Consider the following 26,921-nt stretch of genomic DNA (forward strand, 5'->3'; position numbering starts at 1 on the left):
TCTGTGCTAATTCTTTTGTTTTAGAGTTTGTAATTATGATTTACTTTCTTTTTTTGCCTTAGGTAAATTAACACAATGGATTTCTCCAAACTACCCAAAATACGTGACGAAGATAAAGAAAGCACCTTTGGTTATGTACATGGAGTGTCAGGACCTGGTAAGTCACACGTCGTCATGTAAGAGCAAGGATGACTCACTGTGATCAGCGTCTTTCCAAGGTGCCTTGGGGAGAAACACAAGTTCCTGCTGATCCGCAAAAACGGTTTGTTACTTCAAGATCTTGTAGTGACCATGAGAATGAAGTAATGTAGGCATCATAATGGTTATTGGGCACTAATCATGTACATCTGATGATCTGTCATTGAGACACAACTTCATGACACCATGCTTGTTAGGAAAATATATCTTAATGTTTATGTTAAATTTGAAATTTAAAAAGCTTTGAGGTTTATAGCTTTTAATATGCAGTGCCTTGTGTATAATAAATATTCAGTTGATCTCTGTAATGACCTTCAGAGCATTTCTTAGTGTTAACTTGTCATCTTTGTGTTTATACATCTATCTGAGTGGTTGTTGCAGGTGTCTCACACCGGGCTACTTGAGAGAAAGAAGTCTGATGGCCTGATACTGAGAATAGACAGTAGTTTTAAATTTTATATCCAGGGGCTGGAGAGGTGGCTCAGCAGTTAAGAGCACTGGCTGCTCTTCCAGAGGACCCAGGTTTGATTCCCAGCACCCACATGGCAGCTCACAACTGTCTGTAACTCCAGGGGATCTGACATCACTCATAAAACAAAGTTAAATTATTAAAAAATGTTATATCCATTTTGTGAAACCTTGTATTTTAAAATAATCATCTCATTTTAGTATTCATTTTTTTGTTGAATATCCCACTAAAAATGCGAATTACAGTTCCCTAGGTACAACCTGCTCATTGTTATTTTTTGGTGACATAAGAATTCATCTTTTCTTTAACCTCATGCTACAGTTCTTGTCTTCTAATCCTAGTGAATGTAATGACATCTTGGTGTTTCGAAAATGAAGACTTAATGTGCCCCTTTTTTCTCTCCAAAAATTAAATGAGCTTAGGCTCATTGGCAAGAAGTAAAGAGTACACATTTCATTGTTTTTGATCCCTTTTTAATTCCTAAGTACTTCTAAATAGAGCAGTGGTTCTCTACCTTCCTAAGGCTGTGTGTGACCCTTTAACACAGTTCCTCATGTGGTGACCCCCAACCATACAATTATTCCGTGGCCCCTTCATGACTGTTATTTTGCTACTGTTATGAATTGTACTGTAAATATCTGATTTGCAGGATATCTGATAGGTGAACCCAAGGAGTTGCAACCCACAGGTTGAGAACCACTGTAATAGAAAAATGGTATCCTTTGGGGTTTATGAAATAGGATTTTTTAAATTTATTATCTGATATTTAAGACATTTAATTCTTCTATTTTAGATGTAGAAGTAAATAGGAGATGAATAAATCTCCAGTTTTCTAGAGCAGGTTAATTAAACATTTGTCCTTTTCCACTGCACTAATCCCTATCACATAGTTGTAATCAGTTGTGTCACAGGTAAGTATTAAGAATGGGTTCATTCTTATGCATTCCTACAAACGTGGCACCCTTCTCTTCCTTCCAGAAAAATAATTTTTGCTAGTTCTAATTCTGGTTCCTGCTTGTAAAAAAAAAAATTAAAAATAGAGGTCCTTTCTTAACTGAAATTTTATGCAGTGGTGAAGGCTTGTTATAAACATCCTGTTGTTTAATAAAAGGAATTATTTATGCATATGTGAGGCGGTGGTGTTATTTTGAGACAGATTTCAAGAAACTTAGGCTGGCCTTGAACTTGCTATATATAACGAGGCTGACCTTGAAACCCTGTATCTCTGCTTCCCAAGTGCTAAGGTTGCAGGTGTGTACCATCTGACTATGTATTTGTGGTTTTTTGTTTGTTTGTTTGGTTGTTTTTTGGTTGTTTTTTTGTTTGTTTGTTTGTTTTTTGTTTTTTGTTTTCAAGACAGGGTTTCTCTGTGTAGCTTTGCGCCTTTCCTGGAACTCACTTGGTAGCCCAGGCTGGCCTCAAACTCACAGAAATCCGCCTGGCTCTGCCTCCCAAGTGCTGGGATTAAAGGCGTGCACCACCACCGCCCAGCTAAGATTTGTTTTTTAATTCCAGAATTACCAGTTTATTAAAGGTCCTAAAGATCCACATCTAAGATAACTTTAGAATCACTGGTTTAAAGTAATGAAAAGCAAAAATCTTGCTGTATTGTTATCTTTCAAGGGATAACAGCACAATAAACTCATTACTGTATGACATTCTAAAGCTCTTAATTCCAGTGTAAGGTGTTTGCTTGTTTGTCTGTTTGTTTTTTATGGTTCCAAAACCCTTGGTTGCATGTATTAAAGTAACTTGGATTGTTCAAAATGCATTTCAATATTGCAAGGTAAGAATGTTCATATGGGACTTCAAGTGCTTAAAATAGTTTGCTTTTGTGTTGCATTAATCAATAACCTTAGCCTGAAAGTTTGTTTCCTTCTTTGTATCATTTACTAAAAAATATGTCTTTATGTGGAACTATAAAGGTTACTCCACAGTGGGAGTTTTTCTTCCTTACGAATAAATGAGAAGGCATGCTACTGGGTTTATTGGATGTTGAAATTAACTGTAATCATTCACAGAACTTTGGGTCAACAGTCTCTTGTTCTTTACAGTGGTTACAGCCTGTGACATGGCAGGTGCAGCCATGTATGAGCTGGTGAGAGTGGGTCACAGCGAGCTAGTTGGAGAGATCATTCGATTGGAAGGTGACATGGCTACCATTCAGGTGTATGAAGAAACTTGTATCCTTTTCCTGGTCGATTTCCTGCTGCTTCCTGTGTGTTGGGGTTTGAGGATTTAAGACAAAAGTAGAAGATGTAATAACCAATGACAATGGATGAGAGATGGACATATCATAGAGGAATACGTTCAAGAAAGAGCTACTGGGGATTAGTGCTCTGAATCAAGACATTGGAATTACATGCTGAGCTTCCATTGCTCTTAGCATATGGTGTCACAGACTTCAGGGAATACAGTAGGAAATTTGTTTAGAAGATTTTATATTGCAAAAGAAAGCATCAATTGGAAAATATTATGTGGTTAAAATTACCCAGTCATGAATTTATTTAAAATAATAAATATAGATCATTCACCATTCTCAGCCTTTAGTGAATAATACATTAACAGCTTTAGCACTAAGAAATCCTTACTGTTGGGTCACTACAGTATTGCCTTTTATACATAATACCTATTCCTAATTTTCTATGAAAATAGAGGGGGGGCTGATGAGATAGCTGAGCATGTTGGTGCCATGCCCAACAAGATGAGACTGATCCCTGGGACTGTGCAAAGTGGAAGGAGAAAACTGACGGTACGAAGTTACCTCTCCTTCCCATGCTGCACTCTTGCACACACACAATAAATGAATGCTAAAAACCTTTTTCCAATAAAAATGTAAAGAAATATATTTGTAAGCCTCACAGAGATTGCTCCTTTGAAAACTCGTATGTCTTTTAACTTAATTCTCAAGGTCAACATTAATTCTTCGGGGTTTTAAGCAGATTTGGTTTTCATGCTGTTCTAACAAGCATACTTGGAGGTAGCTGGCTTCCCTGTATGAGTAGTAAGTGCTAATGTAAAACAAAACCATCTAAAAAGGAAATTAGAAGTCTATGTGTTCATGTGTGTACAGGTACACGTGCATGTGAGGACACATGTGGGTGAACCTCAAGTGCCACCTAACATGTTTTGAGACGAGCTCTCATTTTGCACGGAGCTTGCCAAATAGGCTAGACTTGCTGGCTCTCCAGCCCCAAGAATCTGATTCAGCCTATCCAGGGCTGAGATTGGAAGAATGTACTTTTTAATGTGCTCTCTGAAGACTGGATTCAGATCCTCATGCTTGCAAGGCAAACACTTTAATAACTGAGCTATCGCCCCAGTGCCACATTAGAAGCCTCTGTAAGCATGCAATCATCGTGAAACAGTTTTGGGGTTGTATGTGTGTTTATTGATAGACCTTTATCTCTTATCTAGTCACTTGAAGAATAGGTGGAAACTAAACACAGAACCTCATACATGGCGAGCACACATTTTAATATTGAGTTGTACCTTACTCCATAGTTATTCTCTCTTTCACATGGTTTGTAGATGTAAAGTTAGTGAGAATGTATGAAGGGATGATACTCCCTACGTGTTTTGACCTCTGTCTGGCCGATTTCAAGACACATATAACTACTTTGATAGTTACTTGTAATTACTGTTTATCTTTTTGTACTTCAAAGTTTCTCTTCATTTTGCCTTAGCATATAAAGTAATGGAATTCATTAAGGCATTTTTATATATATATTGTAGGTGGACATTTCTTTCCCACCTGCCAGATCCCAAATAACCAACACAGAGACTTAGTAATAATTACAAATGCTTGGCCAATAGCTCAGGCTTGTTACTAGCTAACATTTACATTTAAATTAACCCATATTTCTTATCTATGCCTTGCCACATGGCTTGGTACCTTTTCTCAGTACAGCATGCCCATCTTGCTTCTTTCTGTGTCAGCTGGTGACACCAGACTCTTCCCTTCTCCTTCCCAGCATTCTCAGTTTAGCTCTCCTGCCTAACCTTAATCTGTTCAGTTATTGGCCAGTCAGCTTCTTTATTAAACCAAGCACAGTGACATATATTCACACAGTGTTAAAGAATATTCTAAAATATATATCATTATACTTTGTTCTAATTCAAATCATATATCTTAACAAGTACAAATAAATATTGGCCCTTTCTTCCCATAAAGTAGCATGTTGTATATACTGTTTTTTACCTGTTTACTGTTTTAAGATATTTGGATTGCAGAAGATGAAGATAAATATGGTGAAATATCAATGATGTAATCTAGAAAAAGGAATGTTTTTTTGGTTGGTTTTTTTTTTTTGAGAAATACTTTGAACTTCATTGTAGGTTTAATAAAATTCATATCAGATACTGATAATGAAAATGCATGTTTTGGAGACCTTTCTACCATAATTCATAGATGTTCTTACTCCTTTTTTATAGCTACATATAATTCCAGCATATAGGATTATCATTTTGTAATCAACAGTATACATTTTGATGATTTATAGCCTTTCTTTTTTTTTTTTTTTTTTTTTTTTTTTTTTTTTTTTTTTTTGGTTTTTCGAGACAGGGTTTCTCTGTGTAGCTTTGCGCCTTTCCTGGAACTCACTTGGTAGCCCAGGCTGGCCTCGAACTCACAGAGATCCGCCTGGCTCTGCCTCCCGAGTGCTGGGATTAAAGGCGTGCGCCACCACCGCCCGGCCCTTATAGCCTTTCTTTTAAACAGTGCTATGGTGTAACCATTTTTCATTTTGAAAGATATTCCTAAATTAATCTCAATGAAAGTTTTATTGATTGTACTGTAAACAAAAACAAGGCAGATTCACTATCTATGCTCAATTTTAGGCTTTTTCTTCTCTTTCTAAAGCATTTCTTTAGTTCTCAAATTTTTTAATTTTTTTTGTCTAAGTACCACTTTCTCTGTAGAAGACTGTTGTTCTTTAGTAGTATGTTCAAAACAATGAATTAATGAAAGGCTTTTGCTTCTGATATTAAACCTGTGACTCCTAAACTGCAGAGGCACTTAGGCAGCTGCAGCAGACTCAGGGGGTGCCTAGGACATTCTGAGGTTCACACAGGGCTATTTAGACACTTCATCAGACATGACTGGCCACTTACAGTATTTGGTTGCATTACATTCTTGTCACTGGCATCATGAATGTTTGCAAAGCTGAGCTTTTGGTGGATACTGGGCTAAAAATCCAAGGAGGTAGACATAAATATGCAGTAGGTTTCCAGTCTTACTGAAAGTTATACAGTATCCAAAAAAATACATACACCCTTCTCTTCATTAGAATTGTGGTTATTTAGGACTGAAATTGATTTTTTGTTTCCAGTTTACACATTATTCTTTCATTGTTAGGATATATGTGGGGGACCATCCCACCTCCACTTTTCCACAGGGTACTCTTGAGTAGGAACAGCAGGAAATATTAGATAGAAATATAGCTAGAGAGAGACAGACAGAAACATAGAATAGCTTCGGAAGGGCCTGGATCTTTATCCATCGGGCCCTGACTGTATCTACCAAAGGGCTTTTTAAGGAATGCCAAGGGGAGGAGCAAAAGACCTCCAGCCAGACACAGCCAAGTACAGACCCTTCCAACCACCTGGCAACCTTGCCGTGGTCAGATCATCCCATTATGCAGCTCTACTGTGTCAGGCAAACTCAGATCTCACAAGGAAACTTCTGTGCACTCCCACAGATAGACACACTTATTAAACTCTTTGGATATGGTTATTTAATAACTAGAAGTGTTGGGTATATTTTTGGTCTTAGACACTGTAAAATATTACTGAAATACCAAGGATATTCGGAAACCTTGGGAACTTATATTTTATTTCCTTAAATGTCATGCCCCTTTTAAACTGATACTTCTTATTAATAGTATCTTCAAACTTGTTTTAAGTTTTCCTCAACTGCTGCTTCTAGCTGGTGTCTCTGTTGGAGACCCTGTACTCCGCACTGGTAAGCCTCTCTCAGTAGAGCTTGGTCCTGGCATTATGGGAGCCATTTTTGATGGTATTCAGAGACCCCTGTCGGATATCAGCAATCAAACCCAAAGTATCTACATTCCCAGAGGAGTAAATGTGTCTGCTCTTAGCAGAGATATCAAATGGGAGTTTACACCAAGCAAAAACCTACGGGTATGTCTGTGTAACCAGGAATTCCTAAAGTTGGTGAAAGACTAAAATGTGTATATAGTGAACTATTTTGTACTTAGTCTAAGTAAACATAAACCATGGATGTACTGTCTAATTTTAATGCATTTATTGTACTATAGAATTAATGCTTTATTTATAAGTTGGGCAAATGATTTAAATTACAAAAGTAAGGGTAAGTCTACTTGGTTTATTTGAGCATTAAAGAGTGAATGTATTTGTTCCTTAGGTTGGTAGTCATATCACTGGTGGGGATATTTATGGGATTGTCAATGAGAACTCCCTCATCAAACACAAAATTATGTTACCCCCACGCAACAGAGGAAGTGTGACTTACATCGCACCACCTGGGAATTATGACGCCTCCGTAAGTACCACTTGGGTTTTGTCCTACACAGCAGCCTGTTCATATATGACAGTTACCAGGTCCGTGCCCTAAAACCACTAAAGCATTCCTAATAAGGTCAATTTTTTGTTCGTTACTTATTAATTTTACTTATTTTTGTGATGATAGGGAAGAAATCTAGAACTTCGCATATACTAAGTAATCACTCTACCACTGAGCTATATAATTTTTTAAGGGTGGTTTTGTTTTGACCTGGATTTGAGAATACAAGAAGCAGAATATACCTTATAAAAAAGAAGTATGACGTTTTCCTATCTTCTTAACTGATAGATTTGCCTAAATCTCATATTCATTAGGATTAGCATATTAGACTTTGATTTTAACTGTCAAAATCGGTATTCACATCATTAGTTACATAATAGATTATGAGAATTATTACTTTAATTGCGTGCGATGTTTTTATTTCTGCTTAGTGGCTGCACCTGAGTCTACTGATATTTTAACTACGGCCTGCACCCCACGGCCGCAGTCTTACCCCACTGCAGCGTGGTAGGATTTCCATTCCCACCAGCACTGGAGCAGCTGTTGTTTTTATCTGAGTTGTTCTGTTTGCCAGTAAAGACTTGGGAGTCAGATGTTGGGGTGAAAACCTGCTAGATCAGAGAAGCTGAGAAGCAGCCAGCTGACTTTCCTTTCCAGCAGAGACCCAGCAAGAGAGCAAGCCTCCTCATACCATCCCAAACCAAAAAGACCATAAGTCCCTCCCTCCTCCTTTGTGTGTCTGTCTGTTCATCTTGCTGGGTCCTCCATACTCTCTGTGGCTTATTCTTGTCTACTAGTCGCTGGCTGTGCCCCCATCCAAGGTAAATTTTATTAACACAGTCTCAGAGTTTCATAGCACAATCAAATATCCTACAACAGTACACCATTTGTAACTTAATTTATTAATATTTATGTCACATAATGTCAGGCACAATAAACTCATAGCAGTCTTTGAATCCAAAAATAATTTTGAGAAGACCATGATAACATGTAATGTTCCCCCTAGGAAAATGCAATCAATAAGCAGTTTTTCAAAAAGTATTTGACAAAAATAAGTGTGTGCTTTCCAGCATATAGAGAACACACATTGGTTTGCGATTCTGGGACAGCCATCTAGAGTTGTTCACTGGCTTAGATACTCGCTCATTCCAAGTGGAGGAATTGCTCTAGATAGACCATTCATGTGTTAACCAAACTACAGGCTTCTCCTGAAATTTAGAGTTATTAGAAAATAATTGAAACAGTCTCAGTGTTCATAGATGCTATCATAATATCACTTCCTTTTTTAAATATATTGATAAAAATTAATATTAAATTTTGGAGGGCTTTTTTATTTTTTGAGACAGGGTTTCTCTGTGTAGCTCTGGCTATTCTGGAACTCGCTCTGTAGACCAGGCTGGCCTCGAACTCAGAGATCCCCTGGCTCTGCCTCCCTGAGTACTGGGATTTAAGGTGTGTGACACCATTGCCTGGCTTCATTTGGGGGCTTTTAACATTGTATTTTTCATTAGAGCAATATAAGATTATTATAATAAAATAGGTTGAAAAGTAGGTGTGAAACCTCCACTTTTCCCTCATCCAGGGAGCATTGGTCCTTTGAGACTTTCCTGCACATGCATGTGCAATTTATGTAGCTGCTTACTGTGTCATGGGCTCCTTTCCAGAAACCTCTTACCTCACTTTTTTATTACTCAGTGAGCTGTTAATGCACATAGTATGAAAAAGCATGGCTGTATGTAAGACACATACATAATAGAAAGTGTACATCTCCCTGCTTACTTGTTCAGTAGCCCCGTTCTATCCACAAGAGGAACCTGGGGCTGCTTACATTTTGGGAGAACCATTTACAGATTTAGCCACCCTTAAGATTCTCCTGTTTTCATTTATTTGTTTGTTTGTCTTTTACAGGATGTTGTCCTGGAGCTTGAATTTGAAGGTGTGAAGGAGAAGTTCAGCATGGTCCAAGTATGGCCTGTGCGTCAGGTTCGGCCCGTCACTGAAAAGCTGCCAGCAAACCACCCTTTGCTGACTGGCCAGAGAGTTCTTGATGCCCTTTTCCCGTAAGTTCGATGTGTTCCACCGATTGCCCCCAAGTTACCGTATGTAGCTGTCTTTTCATAATCTTTGCGGATTTCTGAAGTCAATGGACTCTGTATGCTGCCAACAGTAGTAATTTATAGCGTGCTCTCTTCCATTTCCTTTGCATAGAAACCTGTTATTTTCTTCTGCCAGACACGGGGCTTCACTGTATTTATTCTGCTGTACTTTCTACAATGACATCATCATTTAATTTCCAGAAGAGAACGTTCTCTCCCTCAACCTCACATCACTAAACTTATTTTTTAAACCAGCAGTGCTCACAGTGGCTGAAGTCCCCAGCCCTCCCGGCACTCCTTCTGAGTCTCTTACTCTTCATAGTTGCTCTTCCTATTGCTTTCCCAGAACTATCTCTGTCCTTTGACGCCTTCTTTCTGGTCACTGCCTCCCGTCTCTTTCATTACTCAGATTAGACTCCACAGACGGTTCTTGGGAACAGTTCCTAGTGGTGTAGTCAAACTTTGTATTCTGTCAGACTCACCTGGCAAAATCCCAGCTATGAGTCAGTCCAGCTGTTTCCTTCTGCTTTGCACAGAGCCCTGAGAAAGACCAAATGATCCATAGAAACGGATTTCTACATGCACTGCTGTGGGCAGTCCTTCTGCTGTCCCTGCTTGTGATTCTTTGCTCTCTTCAGCAGCTGTTCATGCTGCTCCACATGTTTCAAATACTCAACTCCACCCTTCCTTCCTCCCCTTCCTCCTTCCCTGAGAAATCAGAGACTGTGAAGTTTAGCGCTCCCTCCATTTCCCAGAGCTAGTGCCCCCAATGGACTTCCCATCTGTCTCTTCTTCCTTCCCCTTCGGAGTTTATCTCTTGGCTCCTCAAGGACCTCTCCTCTCCTCTCCTGCCTTTTTTCATAAATCTCCTACTTAGTGAAGAAGGAAGGAAGGGAAGAGGAGAAAAAGGCATGCTTTCCCACGTTTATCCTGCTCTGCCTGTCAACCACTCTCCCTCATCTTCACGGCCACATTTGAAAGAGCACGTGACTCCACCCCTCCTCTCACCACGTGCTCGCCCCGCCCTTGGCAGTGCTGGCCCCGCCCTTGGCATTGCTGGCCCCGCCCTTGGCATTGCTGGCCCCGCCCTTGGCATTGCTGGCCCCCTGAACTGCTCTCCCTTGTGTCGGCTTTGTTCCCATACTTGATCAACTTCAAGAGATAAATTTCAAGCCAAGCACGGTGGCACACATCTTGAATCTCAGCACTCAGGGAGGCAGAGGCAGGCGGATCTCTGTGAGTTCAAGGCCAGCCTGGGCTACAGAGCGAGATCCAGGACAGGCACCAAAAGTACACAGAGAAACCCTGTCTCGAAAAACAAAAAAAAGGAAGAAAGAAAGAAATTTCAGTATGTTTAATTCCTCATGCCTTTGAGTATTGCATGGCCCCTGCTCTCATCTGCTCACAACTCCTGTTAGCTTCAGTGGTTCTTAGGCTTTTAATTAGGATGACCTTATTATTTCTTCTGACTGCATTAACTTTATGGTAAATATGAGTTTCCTGGGCCTTTTTCTATCCCCTCAGGAAATATGCTTCAAATGCTGTTTATAGTTTTAATTTGTCATGAACAGACTTGTATAAGCCTGAATGTCATTGGTGCTATTTGTTTATCTCACTATTTTCATATAGCTCTTCCTCAGGTGCCGTGTGGAATACATTTTCACTTTTCATGTACTGTAAATGACAGAGATGGATAATGATAATAAAATATTTGCTAATTTGTTTTTTGTTGTTTTGAGACAGTGTCTCACTCTGTACCTCAGACTTTTCTGGAATGATATGTAATGCAAGCTAGCCTCCAATCACGGATGATCCTACTGACTCAGCCTCCCAAATGCTGGGGCTACAGGCCTGAACTACCACACCCAACTTGTTGTTGTTGTTTGTTTTGATTTATATTTTTGTTGTTGTTGTCTTTTAGGTGTGTCCAGGGAGGAACTACTGCTATCCCAGGTGCTTTTGGCTGTGGAAAGACAGTGATTTCACAGTCTCTGTCCAAGTATTCCAACAGTGACGTGATCATCTACGTAGGATGTGGTGAGAGAGGAAATGAGATGTCTGAAGTTCTCCGGGACTTCCCCGAGGTCTGTCTGTAGAAAAGTTGACATAATCTTTTAGAGAAAATACAGCAAATCAGGCATATCAGCTGTCCTTGGCAATTAATAGTTTTAGGCTGGTTAAAGAACGGTACTTTCAGTTTTCAAGATGCTTTTGAAGAATTTTAAATGAGTATTTGTGATTAATTTGTATATTTAAAGAAAAAGGAAATGAATTCTTCAAAGTCAAACACCTAAAAGTTTCTCATCTTTGTTCTTACTTGAGAGGAAAGATAAGAGGGATAAAACAATTAAGCATTTATATTTAGCTGGGTGTGGTGGCACATGCCTGAAATTCCTGTACTTTGGGAGGCAGAGCCTGGAGGGAGAGTCAGTAGTTCAGGGCTAGCCTGAACTACATGAGACAATGTCTAAGAAAAGAAACCTAACGTTTAAATGTCTCAGCTTTGTGATCCAGGTTACTGTAGTAACATTTCCTTTTTCACAGAATAGTGGATTTCCTTTGTTTGCTTGAAATGTCCAAGTGAAACTGTCTGTTTGTCAGACAGCACTGTGGAACAAGAAAGCGGGGTTGGCATGATGGGGGATATTCTTAGGGAATTCTGACTAAAAGGGTTGAACATGAACAAGTTAAAATTGTAAGTGGGGGAGAAGTGAAATGTTAAAATGTTATCCTGAGAAACTGGAGGGTCACTGATGGCTTCTTCTGTACCTGTAGCTCACTATGGAAGTTGATGGGAAAGTAGAGTCCATCATGAAGAGGACAGCACTGGTAGCCAATACCTCTAATATGCCTGTGGCTGCAAGAGAGGCCTCTATTTACACTGGTGAGTTAGGAGTTGGACTAAAAGAACTTAGCACCTATGTTAAAACACTAGCACCCAATTTTTCCTTTCCTTTTTCACAACTTCTCTCTAAATAACTCCCATATAATCACATTGTTAGCTTTTAAGAAATACCTATTTTATTATGTGTATCATGAGAAATACATGAACATAAAGTTTTTAAAAGATTTGTGTGTGTGTATATGTGATGTGTGTGCACCTTCAGAAGATAGAAGAGTGTGTGTGTGTGATGTGTGTGTACCTTCAGAAGATAGAAGAGTGTGTGTGTGTGATGTGTGTGTGTGCACCCTCAGAAGACAGAAGAGGGTGTGAGATCTTCTGGAACTAGAGTTCCAGGCAGTTGTGAGCTACCCAGCTGGGTTCTGTGGGCAGAGCTCAGATCAGTTCTTAATCTTTGAACCATCTCTCGAGCCCCAAACATAAGATGGTCGTAGAGCTGCCCCAAGTGGCATCGTTGTCTTCTTCTTTACTCCCTCTTCTCCCTCACCTCTCCTGCACCCCAATCCTGCCTTTTTGTTGTTGTTCAGCACATCCAGGACCTTGCATGTACTAGCCGAGCATTCATGAGCTACATCCAAGCTTCCAGTTCTCTTAATAATCATAAAACAATACATTTGCTTTCTTTTTAATGATTCATTTTATTATTAGTCTATATCTTTTTTTTTTTTCTTTTGGTTTTTCAAGACAGGGTTTCTCTGTGTATCTTTATGCCTTTCTTGGAACTCACTCTGTAGCCCAGGCTGGCCTCGAATTCACAGAGATCTGTCTGGCTCTGCCTCCCGAGTGCTGGGATTAAAGGCGTGTGCCACCACCGCCGCCTATTAGTCTCTATCTTAACATAATATGCTATATTTAAATATATTTGTGCCTCTGTAACTATTTTAGGGGACATAAAAGATAAAATGTGGTATACTTGTGCATGTGCCGTTCATCTTTGCTCTTTCAGCTGTCCCGTTTAGCGCCTTCATTTCTCCATTTTCAGGACTTACTAACATTCTGTTTGCTTCTAAAACAATAGATCTGATATTATGGAGACTTTGACCTTCCCTGACTGGAGCCAGTGTTCCCTGGCCATCCTGTGGCTAGTTTCTCTCCTTATTTCTTGTTTTACTAAACCTGTCTTTTGGAAGTTTTTGCAAGAAAGACTCATGGAAATCTTTATTTTCCTTGAACTCCTGCTGCTTAAGTCTCTAGATTTTCTTTCTGTTGCCTTTAAACTTTAATAGTTGTTTTCTGAGTTAAAATTATTGGACCAATATTTTTATAGCCTGGTAGTTTTTACTAATATATGTTTACTTCCATAGATTTCATGATTCATGATCTCCTGGGTTAATATAGTAACATTTATCTTCTTCATGAAACATTTATCTTCTTCATGAAAAAGCAGGCTTCATTTCTGAAGGAAATGCCTATCCAAACCTTAACAGTGGTTTGACTGAGTATAAAATTCTTGAATCAATATTATTTTGCCTGAGAACACTTGTTTAAGCATTAAATATTGGGGACAAAAATCTAAGACTGATTCTCCCTTTTTTAAAGGTGACTTTTTCTTGGTCCAAGGAATTTCTCTTTAAGTTTGAAGTCTCATAGCTTTCTTAGGACATATGGCCATATTGATAGCTTTGATACTTCTTCCTAAGTCATGAGCCCTGTCAGTGCATGAATGTATTTTTTATTTTGAAAGACTTTTGGGAATTGTGTCTGAAAACTTTTCTTCCATTAGACATACTAGACCTCCTTCCTCTGTTCTCCGGCTCTACCATTTCCTACCCAGTCCTTTTATTTAGACTTTCAGATGTACACAAAGTAAATGGCATTTGTTCTTAGTGTTGCTTTTAATGACACCTTCATTAAAATGACACCTATAATAGACAGTTTTCTTTTTCTTCCAGGTCTTTGTTGATTTCTGTAAGCTTGTAAAGCAGCTCATCTTGTTAGGCACTCTCTGGGATCTCATTCTGTGGAAGGATGCATGATTAAGGTTTTCTTTTTGACTCACTGTGGTCACACTTTTCCTTTGCCATCACTGTACTTCCTTCTATATTGTTTTCATTTAAGTATCCTGTTCTGATACTTAGTACCATTACTCATCTCTGTAAGGAGATGGGTGGAACTGGCTGTGACTGGTACAGGGGAGCAGGAATTCACGGTTATGTTATGGCATGTGGTTGTGTAATTACTGTTTCTCTTCAGTGAACAGCAAGCATTGATAGTAACTCTTTGTCCTCTCCCCTGCCTCACCCATTTCATGTAATGGAAATAGGGAAGTGCCTGCATGTGTTTGTTGGGTTTTACCTCCATCTTTCTACTTCTCCTTCACGCCAAAATGGGTCCAAGGAACTTCTGCCACTGGCCATTTTGAGTTTGTGTAGCTTCGGGTGAATTCCTGATACTGCCTCACATCTGTGTTTGTTTGCGCTGATTTAGATCTTCTTACTTATTATTTTAGCACAGAATTAAATGTGTCTTTGCCTTAGACACTGAATTTGTCATACTGTATTTTTTTTCACCACTTTAAGACAGGAAATATACCTCATTCTTTTCTATGGCTGCAGTTTCCCTTTATATGGATAGAGCATAAGCATGATCTTTTCAAAAAGATACTTGTATTTTAAATTATGGGATGGTGGTGCTTGAGTGCAGTGCCTGCAGAGGCCAGAAGAGGGCATCATATGCCTTGGAGCTGGCTGCAGGCCACCCAGCTGGGTGCTGGAAACAGAAACAGCATGCTCTGCAGGAGCAGTGAGTGCTCTTAACTGCTGCACATCTCTCTAGCCACAATAATCATAGTCTGACCAGCATGTTTGTGGTGAACATCGGATTATAGTTTAATTCTGATAGCCATCAAGTGGCACAATAACTGTGAGAAGGATTCTGTTTCTCATCTTCACCGATTTGGTTAGCAAACATGTAGAAAACTTAAGAAATAGTACAGTGAACACTTAAGATCCTACACCTGGAACTGATGATTGACATTTTACCAGTTGTTGCTTTATTACATCCTAGTCAGTCTGTGATGTGAAGGGAACTGACTTTCCCATGTATGTTAACCATTTCCAAACTGCCTGCTGCTCTCTGCTTTCCTTTGCAGCGGTAGTTGCTTTATATTGACTTATGAAAGCTCGCTGATCGGTGAAGATACTGCCTTTTTTTCTAAATCTACTAGTGCAACTCTGTTTGTTTTTTGATTTTCCATCCCCAACTCCTGCCCTGGGGTTAGTGACCAAACCCCATTACCTCAGTGCTGTCCCCAGTTTCACCCTTTGGTTTCTGTCTGAGTTGTTGGTTGTTTTCTTTTTCGGCTTTTCCTCAGAGGTCATGAGAGAAGTCTTGATCACTTGTGTCTGTTTATCTTTTCTATGAAGTCTGATATAAACATACAAGTGTTGGTAGCATTTCATCACAGACCCTAAACACATCTGCGCTTATATAAAAAGTCTGTTCTAAATATTAGATTGAAATAGCTGTGTGTTGTGTGTTTTTAAGTCTAAATAGTCATAAGTAACATTTCTTAAAGACTTGTTTCTAAAAACTACTTTATATTATACTTGGTGTTTTTTATTCTGAATCATGCACTAGCATATGTAATAAAGTGCTGATTTACAACAATGTTTTCTCTTTGCTTATATAAGCTTGTTTTCTTGGTTTTTGTTTTTTTGGGGTTTTGTTTCTTTGTTTGTTTTCTTGCTAAAATAAAGGTCAGGGCATTAGGTTTGGAGACACTGACAATATAACCATAGCTGTACATTTCTATTACCTTGAGTTGTATATAGTATATATTTTTGGAAATTGTTTATGTGTGTTTTATTTCCTCTAATAATATAAGTGTATAGGGTAGGCTTTATTCCATCTTAGTAGATTGGAGTTGGAAAAGTTTGGCTGAGATAAATAACAGCAAAGACCCAGAAACTTCTTTTCTTGGTATTTTACTTTTTAGGACAGGGCTGGGTCTGCGCATCAGAGATATAGAGACTTGAGATATTCCTCATGTTAACAAGCTTAGTTAAATATACATGTCTGGCTGGGCAGTGGTAGTGCACTCGGGAGGCGGAGACAAGCGGATCTCTCTGAGTTCAAGGCCAGCCTGGGCTACAGAGTGAGTTCCAGGAAAGGCCCAAAGCTACACAGAGAAACCCTGTCTCAAAAAAAAAACCAAAAAAAAAAAAAGTGTATGTGTATGTGTGTGTGTGTGTGTTTGTGTGTCTGATGTATGGTGCAGACAAGCTGTGCTTGGAAATTTATTTCCATTAATTACTATAAACAAAGAGCGGGGCATAAACCCTTTTCCTGGTTTTTAGAATGTGTAGAGTAAGGTTGGCTGTGGCATCAGAAAGTCCTCCAATTACAGTTGGTCACCAGAGTAGATGCTGTTTCAAGTGGCTGGGGCACTCCTTTTCATTCTGGGCGAAGCCTGGGCCAAAAGTGACTCCTTGGTCTTCAGCACATGTTTTGTGGGCTTTGGGAAGTCTAGAAAAATGCATAACTTGCCTAGCCATGGAACATATAATTTTTAATCACGTTCTGTTAGATTGAGGTTGGTTACATGGTATTATCTAAATGGACAAGATGCTTGGAAATATGGCTAAGCTGTGTGCCTAGAAGAACAAACTTTGGGAAATGGCTAACAAGACACATAATATGCCCATGGTTTCAAGTTTCTTAGGAACAAAACAGTCGGTAGTTTGTGTTCTGACAGTGTAACTTAACAGTGTTCTTCTCAATTTAGGAATTACACTATCAGAATATTTCCGTGACATGGGCTACCACGTCAGTATGATGGCTGACTCTACCTCTAGATGGGCTGAGGCCCTCCGAGAAATCTCTGGTCGCTTAGCAGAAATGCCTGCAGGTAAGTCTTGTGTTGGTTGTTACTGATAGAATTTTAGTGGCCAGCTTAGAACCTGCTCTTAAACTTTCCTTTTTGTCTTTCAGATAGTGGCTATCCTGCCTATCTTGGTGCCCGGCTGGCCTCTTTCTATGAACGAGCAGGCAGAGTGAAATGTCTTGGGAACCCTGAAAGAGAAGGAAGTGTCAGCATCGTAGGAGCGTAAGCAGCTGAACTGTTTGCTTTCCTTTATGTAATTGTTTGTTTATTGAGTAGAGACATGCGCTTACTATGTAGCCCAGGCTGGCCTGGGACTAGCTGCTTGCCTTTGCCAACCAAGTGCTGGCAACAGACAGGTACTATCATGCCCAGCTTAATGCTGTTTACTTCTCAAAAGAAAAAGAAAGTGATTGATTTTAAAGAGAGAGGCTGAGAAAATCGATCAGTCAGTAAAGTGTTTACCACATAAGCATGGGGGACCTAAGATTGATCCTGAGAACCTACATTAAAAAGAAAAAAAAGCTAGACATGTTGGCACATGCTTCTTATTCCAAAACTGGGGATAGGGGGTGGAAACAGGTGGGTCCCTGGAGTTTGCTGGCCAGTCAGGCCTGCCTACTTGGTAAGCTCCAGGCCCTGAGAGAGACTGTCTCCAAACACAAGGTGGGTGGCTCCCAAGAAACAATGGCTGAAGTCATCCACTGGCCTGTGCAGACATACCTACCTGACCCACAGGAGTGGGGACGGGGAAGAGAGCATGTTTACCTTCTGGGAGTGCTAGTTCTGAAGTAGAGTTACATGCAGAGTTTCAGAGACACTTTGTGAAGCAACTCAGGCTGTCGCTGTACCTTTGGGTTTCATTGGTGTGACTTCCAAGTCACTGTATCTTAGGAGTGACTTTGAAATTGCAGACATGTTAAGATGAAGTTATATCGTACTAAAGACGAAGTATAGATTTACGACTACCACATAAAGGCATACTTTATTCTCAGATCTTTCCCATTTCATCTTGTTGATTAGAATATGAAACTAATTACAGTAAATGATTGTCTCATTTCTCATACTAGATGACATTCAATAATTAGTTGTCATTCTTATTTTCAACAAGATTTTTCTCTCCAAGGATCATTTACTTCTAAAGTTGGCTCACTGTGTTAAATGTTTGCCACACTGAATTCCCAGAGCCCACTAAAACAGGATGTAGTAGAGCACTTTTTTCTTTGTTTGTTTTGTTTTTTCAAGACAAGGTTTCTTTGTGTAGCTCTGGCTGTCCTGGAACTCACTCTGCAGACCAGGCTGGCCTTGAATTCACTGAGATCCACCTGCCTCTATCTCCTGACTGCTGGGATTACAGGTGTATGTCACCACCGCCTAGTCATGAACTTTTCTAATGATAGTATTTTGTTTTTAATCTAGAGTTTCTCCACCTGGTGGTGATTTTTCTGATCCAGTCACATCTGCTACTCTGGGTATTGTTCAGGTATGTCTCCACCTCTGCCATCTGCAGTTGTAATTTAACTAAGTGATCTTCAGATATTTAATTTAGCCACTAAAGAATTGGTAGCAATAAAAAAAAATGCTTTAATAGCATCCTTAACATTGTGAAAGTTTAATATATTCTGTTTATTCTTAGTTCTTAACAGTTTATAGTAAACATAACTGAAGTCTGGAAATACATCCAGGTGGCTAAGTTTTCTTTATGTTAAGAGTTAGCCTACTTATTAAACTAATTCTAACTAGAGAACTAAATAGGCCCCAAGCTGCATAATGCCAGAATTTCACAGTATAGTCTGAGGCAGATGGTCCCATCAGAAAGTGAGCATCTTCAGTCAGGACTGGAGCCTGGCTCCTCTTTGCTTTCCTGTCACCTACCTCTGCATCTGGCTGCCACGAGGGGAAGTGCAGGAAAGGCACCCCCACTTAATGTGGGCTCCAGAGTGCACAGTTGTTGCACTCTCTTGTCTTTGTTACCCGTACCAGATGAGAGCAAACTTTCTGCCTAGACAGTTGTTTACCAGAGTCAGGGCATACATTTTAATTGATGGCTAGTCATTAAAAAAGCCTGAGTAAAAGGTGTCTGTGAATCAGAGCTGTAGTGTAAAACAGTGTCAATAGGTTTGTAAGTATGTCTGTATGTAGGACAATCTTTCTTGGTCTCTGACATTATCAGATAAAATCATAGAGGCTAAATCTATAGTTTCAAAGTATTTAATATTTGCTAAATTTGGGGCTTTAAATTGTGTGGGGGAAGTGGAACAAAGTTATCAATGCATAAAGTATCTAAGTGTTTGGCCTCAGAAAATGAATGTCAAATATTATTTAATTGACTCAAAATGATAGGAACTTGAATTCATCAGAACTTTTTAAGGATTTTAATCGAGGTAAATGTCTATTCCATCTTAATCAGCCTTTCTTCTTCTTCTGTTCTTATATCATAATAATCTTCAATTGCACCCATTTTCCTTTTTACTATCACGTTTGATGTAGTTTTAAGGAAATTGAAATAAGTTTGATTTGTATATACTACCCACCCTGAAAATGGAGAAATGTGTTTTTTAGTTAAGTTTGGTTTTTGCACATTTTATTCTATTTCAGTTATATTTATATATGCTAATATGATACATAATTGGCCTAAGGAGTTAAAAAGTGCTAACTGAGGACAAATAGATATACTGCACTGCTTTGTAAAAGAAGTCTAATTTTTCCTGTTTAAAATCAGGTGTTCTGGGGCTTGGATAAAAAGCTAGCTCAACGCAAGCACTTCCCCTCTGTCAACTGGCTCATCAGCTACAGCAAGTACATGCGTGCCTTGGATGAGTACTATGACAAACACTTCACAGAGTTTGTTCCTCTGAGGACCAAAGCTAAGGAGATTCTGCAGGAAGAAGAGGACCTGGCAGAAATTGTGCAGCTTGTGGGGAAGGTGAGTTGGGGCAGGGGCTGTGCTGGGGTGCTGTACGGGTTGCTGAAACTTGGGTATGCAGATGTGTGCGTGGCTGGTATAATGGCTCATGACTAATCCCGGCACTCAGAGCCTGAGGCGGGGAGAGCGCCACAATTATGAGGCCAGTTTGCACTACATAGTAAGTGCCAGGTTATTGTGGGCTGTGAGTGTGAGATCATGTCTCAAAACAAGCAAAACTTTAAATGTGGAGTATTTTTTAAACTAACTGAACCTTTAAAATTCCATGTAGCATTTGCGTGGTCCTGGGTTCATGACAGGTGAAAAGAAGATACCCATCACCAGTCAACTTAGATATCAAATTAGGGCCAGTTACCGTCATCTTTGTGGGAGCGCTAAAGCTGGGAATCAAGGATCGGAGTCTGGTTCCTCCAATCATTAGCTATGTGACCTTCAATAAGTGTCTAGATAATCCAGAGGAAGATGTTGTAAATAAATTCAGTCAAGTGAAATCTCACAAGTGAATGATTTCTCAGGTCATACACAGACTACCTGGACTTAACCCCTTCCCTCTCTTTAGTTTTGAAAGAATATTGTGATCCTCTCAGAGGAGCAAGAAATAGGCCTGTAAAACCAGATAAAGGCAATTTGAGAAAAACATTTTGTTTATGAATATCAATAAAAATATTAAATATTCACTTCTTAGACCTAGTAAGGCATTACAAGTACAATCTATCATGAACAAGCAAAGTTGAGCGAATGCGACACAGAGAATGTGTCATTAGGAACTGGGGAGAAAACTCAGTCAGTGAAGTGCTTGCCACACAGTCACAGGCACTGAGTTCAGATCTCCAGCACCATGGGAAAAGCCAGGTGTGGTAGTATGTGCCTATAATTCCGGCATTGTGGAGGCAGAGACAGGAGGGTCCCTGGGGCTTGTTGGGCCACCATTGTACTAGTGAGCCCCAAGTTTGGTGAGAAAAAAATTAAAGTGGAAAGCAATTGAGAGAGACACCCAACATCAGCCTCTGGCTTCCACGTGCACATGTGCATGTATACCTGCACACATGCAAAATTGTATGCACACACATGAACATACACACATCCATACACAAAACATAATGCATCATAACTTAATAGGAAAATGATATCTCAACCCACAAGTAAAAAACATTTGAAGTTTACTGTTATAATTTTAGAAATCTCTTACAAAACAAGGAATAGAATTTTTAACTCTGTAAAAAGTAACATGCAAAGTTCCACATGCTAGTGTGTGCCTATATTTTACAGCTACTGAGGACATAGAAGGGAAAAGGTATTTGAGCTCTGGAGTTTGATAGTAGCCCAGACAACATAGCAATCCTTACCTTAAATTAAAAAGGGGGCGGGAAGGCTGGACCGATGGTTGAGAGCACTCACTGCTCTCACAGAGGACCTGAGTGCAGTCCCAGAGTCCATGTTGGGCCTCTCACAGCCGCCTCTAACTCCAGCTCCAGGAAATGTGATGCCATCTTCTGGCCTCCACATGTACTCACACGCATATAGCAGACAGAAATACACACATGGGCATGAAAAAAAGTTAAAATAAATTAAAAAAATAAAAAGCTGGGGAGATAGCTCCATGGGTAAAACACTTGCTGTGCAGACATGAGGACCAAAATTCAGCTTCCAGCACCCATGCAGAAAGCCAAGGATGGCTACACACACCTGTAGCCCAGACACTGAGGGGCAGAGTCGCACAGATTTGGGGAGCTTACCAGCTAGCTAACCCAGCCAAAATGGCAAGCTTCTAGCTCAGTGAGAGACCCTGTCTCAAAGGAATAAAGGGAGAATGATAGAGGAAGAAACACAATGTCCTCCTCTGCCTTCCAAATAGGCATGAACATGTGCACAGTCACATACATGCTATATACAAATAAATGAAAATACAAATAATATACTAAAACATAGGGATATGTTTTACTTACTAGAGAGTGGAGACATTTCAGATGCATTTCTTTTTAAAATTAAGATTAAGCTTAGAATGCTAGCGAGGTGGTGATGGTACACGCCTTTAATCCCAGCATTCAGAAGGCAGAGACAGGTGGATCTCTTGAGTTTGAGGACAGCCAGGGCTACACAGAGAAACCCTGTCTTGAGAGAATGTTTACTATCTCTGTGTTCAGTTGAATATGGAAATCTGAAGAATGAAGTAAGAAAACTGTTGTCTTAGAGTTTCTGTTGCTGATAAAACCCCTGACGAAAAGCAACTTGGAGAGGAAATGGTTTATTTCATCGTACACTTCTAAGTAGGAGGTTATCACTGAGAGAAGTCAGGGCAGGAACTGAAACAGAAGCCGTGGAAGAGTGCTCTCACTGGCTTATTCAACCTGCCTTCCTGTCATCCAGGACCATCCACCCAAGGGTGACAGCACGCCTGTGAGATGGGCCTACCAACACCAACCATTAATCAGGAAAATGCCCCCACAGGCCAAATGGATAGGGCCGTTTTTTTTCAGTTGGGATTCCTTCTTCCTAGGTGACTCTTAACTTGTTTCAAGTTGACATTAAAAACTAGCTAGCACAGTTTTGTGTTTTGTTTTTGTTTTTTTTTTTTAATGCCGAATGCTGTTTATTGAAGGGAGAGAAGAGGTCTTAAATACAGGCTTACAGCACAATGGGAGAACCCCGGAGGGCAGAAGTTGCTAGCACAGTTATAAAAGGGGAAATTAAGATGTCATTATTTGTAAATAATCATCTAACTAGAAAAATAACAGAGAAGCATAATTAATAAGAGTTGGGTGAGGGGTCCCGATTCAAGATAAACATAAATCAAGAGAAATTTTATATACTAGCAATGATACAGTGTTCCCAATAGCCATGAAAAATAGAGGTCATAGCTAGGCATGGTGGCACGCCATTAATCCCAGGATTTGGGAGACAGAGGCTGACTTACCCATGAATTGGAGGCCAGCCTGGTCTACATAGCTCCAGGCCAGCCAGAGGCTACATAGTGAAGCTGGTTTTGTATATTTGTATGTTTTAGACTCAGGTCTCAACAACAACAACAAAAAAGAAGGTATGAATTGAGTAAAAAACATTTTTTTCTATTAAAAGTATTTTAAAACTCATAGGAAGTTATCTGAAGACAGTTTACACTTGGGAATGAACTTAAAAGGTGCCATTTCAAGGGTCAGAACGATGGCTCAGTGGGCAAAGCTGCTTGCCACGTAAGCCTGGTAACCCGAGTTCAAGCCCCAGAATCTACAAAGAGGTGGAAGGAGAAAAGAGTGCCAGTTGTTCTCCAACCTCACAACTCTCTGTAGCATGTGTACGTGTGTGCACGTACACACTAATAAGTAAGTAAATGAAAAGATTTTTGGCGGTACCACTTCTGTTTGAACTATAAAGTCAGTGTGGTACTAACCTGATTTCTAGTTGATTTCGTGTCTCAGTGCTGGAGATTGTACCCCATCGCTAAACAAACACTCTGTTAGTGAGCTACATCTCAGCCCACTTGTAGCCAAATCTTCTTAGTACATGAGTAATCATCCTAAAGTTTGTCCTGGAGACTCACTCTTAGGAAAACAACACAGAACAGTAAATAAGGAGGGGATGTCCTCCTACTGGGTGTTAACAGAGAAGTGTAGTAATAAAAACAGTGTGGTATTGGTGAGATAACACAAGCAGACCAGTGGACAGAGCAGGGATACACTTAGGCATGTATGATATGATACACTTGATACTGCATAGTGTTTCACCGATCAAGTGAGGGGGAGTATGGATTGTTGTAGTCAGCAGTGGAAAACTATTAGGTGTTTGAAGCAAATGAAACTGACTTGCTTCCCAGCTCCACATACAAAGGTAAACTACAGATAGGTTTAAAATTTAGGTATGAGAGGAAACACTTTCATGTTAATAGAAAACTAATTTTTTTTTAATTTTTAAAATTGTTGTGTATGTGTGTGTCTTCCTGTCTGTGGATATGTTCATGAGAGTGCATGTGCTATTGGAAACCAGAGGTGTCTGACCCCCCTGGAGCGAGTTATAGGCAGTTATGAGGCACCCAGTGCTGGTGTGGGAATCAAACCAGGGTCTTCAATATGTGTTCTTAACTCCTGGGCCATCTCTCCAGCCCTAGGGGGGAAGAAAGGACTCTTATGGTAAGAACACTTGCTGCCAAGCCCAATGACCAGAGTTCAATCCTGGGACCCACATGGTAGAAGGACAGTCCCAAAAATTATCTTCTAACTTCTACATGTGTATTACATACATGCCCCCCATAAAAATAATTGTGTGTGTAAAATAAAAAATTTTTAAAGAAAACAAATCTAATGTTATCTAGAATTAGAAAAGGACTCTTAATTTTTCTTAGCATAACATCAAGAGAAAGCAGCAGTGGAGCCGGAGAGAGAGCTCTGTGGTTAAGAGTGCTTGCTGCTCTTTCAAAGGTCCTCAGCACCCACATGGTGGCTCATAACTGTCTGTAACTCCTGATCCAAGGGATCATGTTGGTGGTTTGGCTCTTTTGAGAGGCCTGCAGAGGCTTATTTTTAATTATAAATGCCTAGCCTTGGCTTGGCTTGTTCCTTGCCAGCTTTTCTTAACTTAAAATATTCTATCTACCTTTTGCCTCTGGGCTTTTCTCATTCTCTTTCTTCTATATATCTTGTGTTCACTCTTACTCTGTGGCTGGCTGTTTAGCTGAGTGGCTGGCCCCTGATGTCCTCCTCCTTCTCAGACTACTTTTCAGATTTTTCCTTCTATTTCTTCTCTCTGCCTGCCAGCCCCATCTATTCTTTCTCCTGCCTTGCCATTGGCCATTCAGTTCTTTATTAGACCATCAGGTGTTTTTGACAGGCACAGTAACACAGCTTCACAGAGTTAAACAAATGCAATATAAACAAAAGTAACATATTTTAAAATAATATTCCCCAACAGGATCAGATACCCTCTTCTGGCCTATATGGACACCTGGTACATGTGGGTACAACAGACATATATGCAGGCAAAACACTCACACACATGAAATAAAATGTAATTAAGTTTTTTTGTTTGTTTGTTTGTTTGTTTGTTTTTTGGTTTTTCGAGACAGGGTTTCTCTGTGTAGCTTTGCGCCTTTCCTGGAACTCACTTGGTAGCCCAGGCTGGCCTCGAACTCACAGAGATCCGCCTGGCTCTGCCTCCTGAGTGCTAGGATTAAAGGCGTGCGCCACCACCGCCCGGCTTAAAATGTAATTAAGTTTTAAAGGAAGTTTTCAGCAAATAAAATTGATGGCCGTGGCGCACACCTTTAATCCCAGCACTAGGGAGGCAGAGCCAGGCGGATCTCTGTGAGTTCGAGGCCAGCCTGGGCTACCAAGTGAGTTCCAGGAGAGGCGCAAAGCTACACAGAGAAACCCTGTCTCGAAAAACCAAAAAAAAAAAAACAAACAAACAAAAAAAATTGATGGTCTACTGTTTAAAATATAACCAAAGGGTAGAGCAGACAGATGAGAAAAGGAAACTAGAAATATCACAAACCTGTGAATAGTCCCTCAAACAACAAATACTAGTTTGAGTGGCAAAAATTGTACAGCTGGGTGTTGCCAAGTACTGTGGGCTCTGGGACTGATGTACTATTGGTGGTGTGCCATTTGGAGTGGCCATTGTAGACAGAATGTGCTGGGTACCTTGAGTCCTTAGCATTTATAATAGTAGAAAACGAGATGAAATTTTGGTGCCCCCTACCAGGGGCAAAGATAGAAGGTAAAGAATGGAGGACATGTACACAGAATGAAATTGCCAGAGTTGAAAGAAGTGAATTATGTACCACAGAACAGCATGGTAGATCTTAAAATCAACCGGTCAGAAACACTGGAGAATGTTTTAAATGATGAAAAATATTTTCACAAAGCAAAACATACTTTTTTCCCATAATTTAAAACAAAAACACATCAAGCACGCTTAATATTTAAGTGTGGTTGAAGAAAGAAATCGAGGTGAAAGAGATTTTTTTTTCTTTTAAAAAAGAAAGCTCTGAAAGACTTGATCCTCACCTGAGTGAGGTGCTAATGCACACAAGTCATCCCAGGGTGTTGGAACTCAGTGGATTTGTCCCTTCTCCTCTTGTTAGTATCCTCTCACGGCTGGCCAGGGGGTTGCCAACGAGCAGAGTGTTTGAGGCCGTGATACTTAGAGGCTGAAGCTCTGTACTTAGCAGGCAGCACTCAGAAACGTGAATTCTGAACTATCCACCATCGTTCTAACCGTCCTGTAATGTTAACAACAGAGGAACTATGGACTACTTAGATTTCTGTCAAACAAACTGAAAAACTGAATTCAAATAATAGAGACAAGGTAGGGTAGAAAACGGTTCTTTTAAAAATGCGTGTGGGGCCAGGCAGTGGTGGTGCACGCCTTCAATCCCAGCACACACAGGTGTACACACATGCACATTGATGCTTTTAAAGAGTGATTAGGGCTAGTGAGATGACTCGGTAGTTAAGAGCACTTGTTCTTGCAGAGTTCAATTCCCAGTACTCACATGGTGGTTCATTATCATCCATAACTCCAGTTACAAGGCATCCAATGCCTTTTTCTGACCCCTGGTAGTCAGGCACACATATAATACACATACATACATGCAGGCAAAGCACTAATATACACAAAATAATGATTTTTTAAAAATTAATCATCTTGCATACTCATGTTCATAGCAGTATTGTCCATATAGCCAAGAGTAAAATGATTCAAATGTTCACCTTTTAGTGAATGAACGGACAATTAGTCACCTGCTACAGCACAGATGAATGATGAGGACATTTGAAATGAAATAAGCTGGTCACAAAGCAAATGGTGTATGATTCTACTTACATTAGCTGTCTAAAATAGGGAGAAGAAGGATGCAGTTTGTGGGCTTGGAGTTTCAGGTGTACAAGATAAAATTTTTACAACAATGTGATAGTGCTTCATACTACTGAAGAACCTTGAGAGGTACAAATCAGACCTTCCTGAAACTCACTTT

The 26,921-nt window shown here is 39.9% G+C and overlaps 1 protein-coding gene across 6 annotated transcripts in view; it reads left to right on the forward strand.

The window, feature by feature from the left end:
* Atp6v1a (ATPase H+ transporting V1 subunit A) overlaps positions 1 to 26,921 on the forward strand; it is a 53,541-nt gene that overhangs the window by 20,943 nt on the left and 5,677 nt on the right. For all 6 annotated transcript variants that reach the window (XM_059276915.1, XM_059276916.1, XM_059276917.1 and 3 more), the window contains 11 exons: positions 63 to 157; positions 2,722 to 2,850; positions 6,594 to 6,808; positions 7,053 to 7,190; positions 9,120 to 9,271; positions 11,229 to 11,391; positions 12,083 to 12,191; positions 16,936 to 17,058; positions 17,142 to 17,256; positions 18,451 to 18,514; positions 19,754 to 19,957. In XM_059276915.1, coding sequence (XP_059132898.1) covers positions 76 to 157; positions 2,722 to 2,850; positions 6,594 to 6,808; positions 7,053 to 7,190; positions 9,120 to 9,271; positions 11,229 to 11,391; positions 12,083 to 12,191; positions 16,936 to 17,058; positions 17,142 to 17,256; positions 18,451 to 18,514; positions 19,754 to 19,957 — 1,494 coding nt within the window. In that variant the 5' untranslated portion in view covers positions 63 to 75. The remainder of the gene's footprint in view (positions 1 to 62; positions 158 to 2,721; positions 2,851 to 6,593; positions 6,809 to 7,052; positions 7,191 to 9,119; positions 9,272 to 11,228; positions 11,392 to 12,082; positions 12,192 to 16,935; positions 17,059 to 17,141; positions 17,257 to 18,450; positions 18,515 to 19,753; positions 19,958 to 26,921) is intronic.

This window comes from Peromyscus eremicus, chromosome 12 (assembly GCF_949786415.1).
Source record: "Peromyscus eremicus chromosome 12, PerEre_H2_v1, whole genome shotgun sequence".
Lineage (NCBI taxonomy): Eukaryota > Metazoa > Chordata > Mammalia > Rodentia > Cricetidae > Peromyscus > Peromyscus eremicus.